Genomic DNA, 9,153 nt, shown 5'->3' on the forward strand with positions numbered 1-9,153 from the left:
ATATCCCACAAAAATAATGAAAAAAAAGTTCTTACATTCCACCGGTACATCATGTCGAGATGCAGGTCGACAGCAACAGCAGCAGAACTTCATGTCGAACAAAATTGGCCCTTCAATCGTTCTCAAGCAAAATACTGACACCAACTGCTAATGTAGCACATCTGACCTCAAGACATTGTACGATGATCAAATTCAGAGGGGCGTATAGCAGTCAGAAGAGCGAGAAAAAAAAGAGAAAAACATGGAAGGAAACAGGGAGGGAGAATAAGGGGTTTCAAAAAAAAAAAAAGAAAGAAAGAAAGAAAGGGCGGCAGGTTTTATTCATTCCAAATGTTTTCCATTGTGGTAACTGCATCCTCAGAACGGTGGTAAAGTTCATTATGCACTTAACTATATAAACATAGAAAACGGATTTATTTTCCTCTACTTTTTTATACAAAAAAGACTAGCGTGCAAACCATCCTATATAACAAAGATCTCATTGTGTAATATCTCTGAAGTCATAAAGCTGTGGGCTGTGCCTAAAATTGCTAGAATTAGAAAATAAATGGGAACCTCAACTACTGGTTTGCAAATGTGGACTGCCATAACTGCAAGTTTGCAGCATGAGATTTGTGAAATAGACTTTTGCAAATTCCACATGGATCTACCAAAATAATAAAGTATCGTATTTGGGAATGGTGGTAAAAGTCAATAATAATATACAAAACAAGTGAGTTTGAGTAGCTTTTTACCTCCAAGACATGAGAATGAGAAACAATGCAATAAATCAAGTTATGTGCTTACACACTTAAAAAAAACCATCTTAACCATTTAAAATAACTGAACCATTATTTTACAGTTGTGATTAACTTAGTTTAATAAGTTACAATGAACAAAAACATATGCTGTCATGACTAATTGATCATAGAATTTTTTACATTGCACTGTAAAAAAATCTGTTATTTAATGTTTTTTTTAATCTTAAAATAACGGACGTTAAATTACAGATATTTCATTTAATTTATTTTTACAGTAAATATCTGTAATTTACCACCTGTTATTTTACGGCAAATGTTTGTAATTTAACGATATTTGCATTACATTTGCACCCCAGCTGCTGAAAACAAAAAAAACAAACAAACGGGAATACTGTAGTATAAAAAAATTTATGATCAATTAGTCATGACAGCATATGTTTTTAGTTCATTGTAACTTATTAAACTAAGTTAATCTTGTTTTAACCTAACTTTATAAGTTATGCAAGCTGTTTTAAGTTAGCTCAACATAATATAAGTTTAATTAAAAAATTAAAGTAACCAGGTTTTTTTTTTTTTTACAGTGTAGATTTTATAGTCACAATTAACTGATGCAGCCCTATACATAAAACTATTAATCACATTAGATTAAGTATCAAAATTCAGTTACACAAATGTGTTTTTAATATTTCATATTTATTCAAGTGTCACTTTAAATATGCAAATCAAACGCTGCCTACCTTGGCCCTTCAGAATCAAGTCCTCCATAAAAGATCTACCATCATCAATCTCCATTACGGCTTGTTTAATGCTATTAGTTTGATTTACTAAACTCATGTCTTTGAGGGGGACAGAACTCTTCTTGTTCGTCTCTGACTGCGTTTGTCTTTATTTCATTCAGCAGTCTACATGTGCTAAAGCTGGAAATGCAGTTTTTTGGTAAGTTTGAGTCGGCAACATAATGTGATCGTTAAGCAAGCATGTTTCTTGCCCATTTCAAAAGAAGGAGAGAGAGAGAGAGGGGGAAAAATGAATGGACATTAATTGGTCTCAGATCTCCTGCCGCTGGGAGAAGGAAACTTCTAGAGCAAAAGATGGATGGTTTGTTTTAAAATAGCAAACTGCTTCTCACTTTAATGCACCTCGGCTCCATGATAATTGATAAATTAAAGGTTTGTCTTAAGCTTTAATATAAAGTTTCTGTAGATGTATATGAACAGGAGGTGGCAGTATTGAGTCAGGCAGCTGTCGTTTATCCTTTAAGAGGGGCGTAGGCGACATACTGTGCCATGACCTGTGACCTCTTTGCGCTGTTTGAACTTCAACCAAGATTCCAAGACCTTTAACATTCCAAAAAAAAAAAAAGGCTTTTAAAGTTTTAAAAAACTATTAAAGCACATACTGAAATATGGTCAAACATTAGTTAAATTTTATTGTGCTTCTTTTTTTGTTCATTATTGATGGGTAAAAGGTAACATTTCGGTGCCCATGTACATTTATACATTATTCAGTGTACAGATATATTTATATGTAGGAATGTAACAACATATTTTTATTATGGCCGTCACCTACTAAAAGAAAAAGAGAGCATACTTACTGTACATGCAAAGAGTACTTTATGAAACAAGTATTTGTCTAAATATGATGACAGAAATTACAAACTATACTAGGGTTTCTGCGGGGTTTTTTCAGCAAAATTTAAGACTTTTTAAGACCATTAGGAATAAAATTTTAGACACTTAATGCAGGGCTAAACACTAAGGAGTTTTATGAATCTCCCAGTTGGAAAAGATTTTGATTTGACCAATCAAAAAATAAATAAATAAATAAATAAATCTAATTTAATAAACGTAATAAGGCGGTTCATTCCACTGTGGTGATCTCTGATAAATCAGAGACTAAGCAGAAGGAAAATACAATACAATAATAATGAAACATTTAAATTCTTAGCAACATATTTTAAATAATGTGTCAAAACAAGCAAGCTCTATTTTTATGCATCATTTTTTTCAACATACCCTTTCTTTAAAAATAAAGAACATAGACAAATGTTTTAAAAGTTTAAAAACTATAATAAACAACAATCTGTCCAGGTCAGTGTCCTCAACAGTAAATACATGGGGAACATTTAAACAAATGTTATTATAATGAAAATAATGAAACTGTTAGGGGACGCAGTGGTGCAGTAGTGCTGTTGCCTCACAGCAAGAAGGTCGCTGGTTCGAGCCTCGGCTGGGTCAGTTGGTGTTTCTGTGCATGTTTGTTTCAGTTTGCATGTTCTCCCTGCGTTTGCGTGGGTTTCCTCCGGGTGCTCCGGTTTCCCCCACAGACATGCAGTACAGGTGAATTGGGTAAGCTAAATTGTCCGTATTGTATGAGTGTGAATAAGTGTGTGTGGATGTTTCCAGAGATGGGTGGTGGCTCTAAGGGCGGGCTGGATAAGTTGGCGGTTCATTCTGCTCTGGCGACCCTGGATTAATTAAGGGACTAAGCTGAAAATGAATGAATGAATGAATGAATGAATGAATGAATGAATGAATGAATGAATGAATGAATGAATGAATGAATGAATGAATCACTGAATGAATCCGTTATGGTTAATAGAGTTAAAAATTACATTTTCAAATAAAAAGTAAAAAACAATTGTTGGTGATTGGATGGGTTTTGGCCAGATTGGGTAGCTATACAGGAACAAAGGAAAAATAAGACCCGTTTAAAAAAGATTTAAGAACTACAAAGACAGTATTGTAGTAAATTTAAGAATTTTTTTTAAACCAAAAATTTTGTTTTTGAGATTTAAGACTTTTAAAGACAACCTGTATACTAAATATTGTTATACCAAATGACATTTTAATGGTTGCACTTTGTAAATCATAACAAAAATAAATGTAATTTATTCATAAATTCATCTTTTTTCCCTAGAGTAGCAGGAAGATTGTAATGTTAATTAAACTATAATCTTTCTTCTGCTCTGAGAAAAAAATATATAAAAATTAGTAGAATTAAACAAAACACATTCTAAATCTGCATTTTACTTTTCCCTTATTACTTTCTTTATTCTGATGATTAAAAACTTATTTATGTGCTTTTTTAATTAAAAAAACACAGAATTGTGAATTGTGATTATTTTAATATTTGTCCCCTAAAAGCTAAAAGTTTCCCTGCCGCACCCTTTAGACTTCAGGGAGCCCATGGCATATATCACTTTCACATTACTCTGCTGTCCTACTGGCCTCATAAATCCTCATTCTAAGAGCAGCATGAGGATCCCAGCAGCCATTTTGCCTTGATTATGATATAATCGATTTGCCACAGGCTATTTATTTCATGTTTTTCCAAAATGCAACAAAGAAGCTTCTGTCTTTTATTCCTGAAAGCCCCTAAACAGCGCATAAACAAAGTTAAAACCAAGTCCTTGTTTTTGTGCAATTCCTAAAGGTTACTGATTCCTGAAAACTAAATTTCGTGATAGCTCATCAAAAGCACAGAAACAAACTTGCAATAGGCCTTTAGGTATTGTTTTGCAATACCTAAAGCCTGTTCACAGCAAGGAAAATAACTGTACAAATAACTAAAACTCTATGACCGTCATGTTGCTTTAAATGACCAAGCAAGGTGGATCATAATTGGCTGATGGCTCTTTTATCATTCATCAGTAAGAATAACCACTCTTAAAGTGATCCAACGATACTGTTTTTCGGTCAATGTTATAGTTGTTGTGTATAAACTTGTCTAATTCATTTCCATTTCAAACTATTTCTAAATTTAAATTTTAAAACTCTTTGTAGCAACCAGTTTAACAGACCTTAAGTCTCCATGGATGAGGCACACAATACATGCTTGTCATACAACAACAAATGTTTTTGTTACTTTACCTTGTTTTAATAAGTTGATCAGGTTTTAACATTTTTTGTTGTTTCTTTTTTTTCAATATTTATAGTCAGTTTGACTCATGTAAGTTGAGATGACTAAAACATTTTATTAAGTTCATTCATTCATTCATTCATTCATTCATTCATTCATTCATTCATTCATTCATTTATTCATTCATTCATTCATTTATTCATTCATTTATTCATTCATTCATTCATTCATTTTCTTTTCAGCTTGGTCCCTTTATTAATCAGGGGTCGCCACAGCGGAAAAACCGCCATTGTATCCAGCATGTTTTTACGTAGCGGATGCCCTTCCAGCCACAACCCATCTATGGGAAACATCCACACACTCATCCATACTTATACACTATGAACAATTTTAGCCTACGCAATTCACCTGTACCGCATGTCTTTGGACTATGGGGGAAACCGGAGCACCCGGAGAAAACACCTAGCGAATGCAGGGAGAACATGCAAACTCTACACAGAAACGCCAACTGACCCAGCCGAGGCTCGAACCAGCGACCTTCTTGCTGTGGGGCGACAGCACTACCTACTGTGCTACTGCGTCACCTTATTAAATTCAACAAAGAAAAATGTAATCCAAAATCATTTATCATGGTGTGTATCAGGAAAGAGATGATGGAGAAGATTGAATAAAGTCCTGTTAGACAACACCTTTTCTTAGAATCACAAATGGACAAGGCTTAATACATTAGGCTAAATACAAGATGTAAAACATTTTGAGCTCATCCACTTCTGAATGCTTCTAGTATAGTCAACATACATTTTATCAGATTGCTTTGACAGTGTAAACACAAATGCTTTTAAAAGACAATTTACTCTCTGTCTGCTAAGCAAACATCTGATAACTTTGGGATGTGTTGTGAGAACGCAAACCAAAACAGGTATTCAGACTTCTCTGTATTGTACCAAAACACATGGACCGCAATCAAAGTGTAAGCAACAAACAGATGTGAAACACAATGTAGAAACAGTAATGAATCGAGATTTTGACTGACAACAACAGGACCTACAAATATTTTTGCTGCTTGTTTAGACTACTTATTTAAAATGAGCTGAAACAACACAATTCTTGAGGGCTTTTTTTGGGGCAACTTCAAATTGTAAAAACTACCAAGTTAACTTAATTTATTTGCATTAGGACGACGTGAAGGGATTGTTTGCAATCCAGTATTTTTTACAATCTAAGTGACAGGTAAAGACGTCTTTTTTAGGATCTTTGCTCATAAATGTCCATCACTGACCTCATTTCTATGAGAATTTAGATGGTCAGAGGTCTGGTTTGCACTCTAGAGAGTCTCCCTGACTCTCTCCATTTTTGGACCATCAGACTTGCTTTACTGTTTACTGTAAATAATGGCTTTAATGAGATTTTCAAAGTATTATTGTGATCTCAACACATTTGAATTGCCATTATAAAGCAACACATATATGTTGTGAATGCCCTTTGTATTTCACATAACTTAATAATGGTAAAGCCTAAGGCATAAACACTTAAAGGACAAAAGAGAAGGAGGGATCTTCATGTTGCATTTAGTAAAACAAGGTTACTCAACCTGTTTATCATATCCTTTCTCAAATTACAGTCTGTAGTGACACATAATATCAGGGAAATGGCTTTTTAAAAGTGTAACTTTATATGCAAGAAAACAGTATTAAATACAAGTGTCTACTTTAAGGTTTTCAATATTTTTTGTGAAAATAAATTGAGATTGAAATAGCAAAACAACATTATTAATGTATTATTAAATTATGAACGTACTTGTTAAAATAAAAGATTAAGTCAGATTAATACATTTCACTATATTTAAATGATAAAATCATCCTATTTTGAAGTGGGGAAATGTGCACTGTAAAAAGTATTTTTTGTGGCCTTGTAGATTACATTAAAACTAATATGTACACTTTATTTAATAAAATCAATTTTGTGCCTTATAATAACAATAAAAATGGCTGTAATAAAATCTAATAAATTTTCTTACAAAATTTAATGATTATTTCTGAATAATTTCCAAAAGAGAAAATATTGAGTAAATCCAAAGTTATTAAAACGAGCATTTTCAAATTCACAACAATTTCCTGTTATAACACTCTCAGCTACAAATATTTTTAAATGACAATTAATTCACATTTTGGAGCTATTTGTGATTCCTAAATAAAGGTTTTTATGTATATTTTTAATAAAATTATTCTTGTACTATATGGGCCTGATCACAATACGCAGATAAACAAACAAACACACAAACAATTGAATAAATGAATAAATGAACGAACGAACGAAGGAATGAATAAATGGATGGATGAAAGAAGTGATCACTGTGTTCATTGGTTCTTAAAATTGAGAATTTACTGCAATGCAATGCATCTCTCAAAGAATGTCTAAAAATCAGGGTATAAGGAGAATCCCTTTGTAAACTTTGAACAGAGATTTTTCCACAGCCAGGCCAGAGAACCACACAATCAAGCTTGTTTAGGCCCAGGGGGTTTCATGGCCAAAAAAAGGATGAGACAAGAGGGGTTAGTTTGTACAAAGTCAAGCACAAATCCTCACAAGAATGTTAAATGTATAAGGGAGTGTTTGGCAAGAAGAATTCCACAAAACAACACTCAGTAAAATAACTAACTGTGGCAATTTTAGATGCTGAAAAATGCTATGTGATTTATCAATTTTTGAGTTGGCAAATCATCTTTAGCAGAAAGAAAATGTAGTTATTGTATTTAAATTTGTAAATAAATAATAAAATATTTCATTATTATTGTAACAAAAACAAAATTATACCAAGATCATCAGCTTATTTTGCCACCAAAATAGCTGGAGACATGTGTAACTTTAACAGCTTATTGGATCTTTGCACTTTTTCCTTACTGTTAAGCAACAAACAGCTAATATAATTAAATAAAATAGAATTAGTTAAAGTTAGGGGCGGCACAGTGGTGCAGTAGGTAGTGCTGTTGCCTCACAGCAAGAAGGTCTCTGGTTTGAGCCTCGGCTCAGTCAGTTGGCGTTTCTGTGTGAAGTTTGCATGTTCTGCCTGCGTTCACGTGGGTTTCCTCGGGTTGCTCCGGTGTTCCCCACAGTCCAAAGACATGTGGTACAGGTGAATTGCGTAGGCTAAATTGTCCATAGTGTATGAATGTGAATGAATGTGTATAGATATTTCCCAGAGATGGGTTGCGGCCGGAAGGGCATCCGCTACGTAAAACATATGCTGGATAAGTTGGTGGTTCATTCCGCTGTGGCGACCCCAGATTAAGAAAGAGAATAAGCCGCAAAGAAAATGAATGAATGAATAGTTAAAGTTAGGTGTATTAATTATATGTATTAGTTATTAATTATATTATATGTATTTACTTACATGAACAATCAATGAACAATACATTTATTACCTTATTTTTTAATCTGTGTTAATGTTAGTTAAAGGAAATAAAGTTGTTCGTTGTTAGTTCATGTTAACTTACAGTGCATTAAATAATGGTAGCATGAATTTGAATTTTAATAATACATAGGTAAATGTTGAACTATGATTAGCAAATGCTGTACAAGTATTGTTCATTATTAGTCTATAGTAAATACATTAAATAATGAAACCTTATTGTAAAGTGTATCCAATAAAATAAAATCACAGCATTTATTTTTGTAAGACAGATATTCATAAATGCTTGCAGATTTCATAAAAATGGTGAACAGCTGTTTAAGAAAACACACTCTGCACCTCTAATTTGAACCACTGATTAAGAATGTGTTGTTTCTATAATAATAACATCATATGGTTCATTTACTGTAATAGGTCACTCAAACACAAACATGCCTTAGAAATAGAAAATGTTAATTGCAGCTCCATGTCTTTCAGAATGGATGATTAAACCTAATGAAAGGTAAATGGTGCGAGTGCTGAAAGGACAGTTTTTCGCTTCACCTCAGTTTAGTGGTTGCTATGATACGCACATAAACACTCACATACATGCTAATGGACACAGATGAAAAATACAGCCACAATACCAGTTTCTCAAAGGAGATACAGACAATGGTGCCTATGTTTGAAGTGTCTGGTAATATATGAGCGCCTAATGTCCAAACGTGTGGAAAGAAACATGGCTGGCAGAATGGTGACAGAAAAAATGGTCATGGAAAAACAACATCAATCTCCTTAGGGCTCAGACTGGAGTAAATGTTTCACATCATAACTTTTATATTTACATTTACCCTTATATTTACCCATACATTTTCAGATTTACCCTGGACTACAGAATCAGCCATAAATGACACTTTTTTTTTTATTTGAGATTTAAATATTACACAAAAGTTGAAAAAACAAGCTTTCCATTGGTGTAAGGTTTGATCTGAACCCTCAGATCTGGAATCTGAGAGCACAAAAGGTCTAAATACTGAGAAAATTGCTTCCAAATTGCTTAAATGAGGTGCTTTGCAATGTACATTACTAATCAAAGATTTAGTTTTAATACATTTACTGTAGGAAATTTACTAAATATATGTATTGAACATGATCTGTACTCAA

At 33.1% G+C, this 9,153-nt stretch overlaps 1 protein-coding gene and 1 long non-coding RNA gene across 17 annotated transcripts in view; both read right to left on the reverse strand.

Annotated features, from left to right (window-relative positions):
• pleca (plectin a) overlaps nt 1–9,153 on the reverse strand; it is a 214,024-nt gene that overhangs the window by 99,469 nt on the left and 105,402 nt on the right. For 3 of the 16 annotated variants that reach the window (XM_073930991.1, XM_073930990.1, XM_073930987.1), the window contains exon 1: nt 36–1,095. The exons of the other annotated variants lie outside the window; for them this stretch is intronic. In XM_073930991.1, the coding sequence (XP_073787092.1) occupies nt 36–93 (58 nt within the window). In that variant the 5' untranslated portion in view covers nt 94–1,095. Of the gene's footprint in view, nt 1–35; nt 1,096–9,153 lie in introns of those variants that run through there. 16 annotated transcript variants of the gene reach the window in all.
• LOC141379077 (uncharacterized) lies at nt 1,318–6,986 on the reverse strand. Its single transcript, XR_012395046.1, has 3 exons — nt 5,163–6,986; nt 3,562–3,755; nt 1,318–3,093 (listed from the first exon to the last, which is right to left on the reverse strand). It is a non-coding gene; the product is annotated as an uncharacterized lncRNA (long non-coding RNA).

The sequence above is a fragment of the Danio rerio genome, chromosome 19, assembly GCF_049306965.1.
Source record: "Danio rerio strain Tuebingen ecotype United States chromosome 19, GRCz12tu, whole genome shotgun sequence".
Lineage (NCBI taxonomy): Eukaryota > Metazoa > Chordata > Actinopteri > Cypriniformes > Danionidae > Danio > Danio rerio.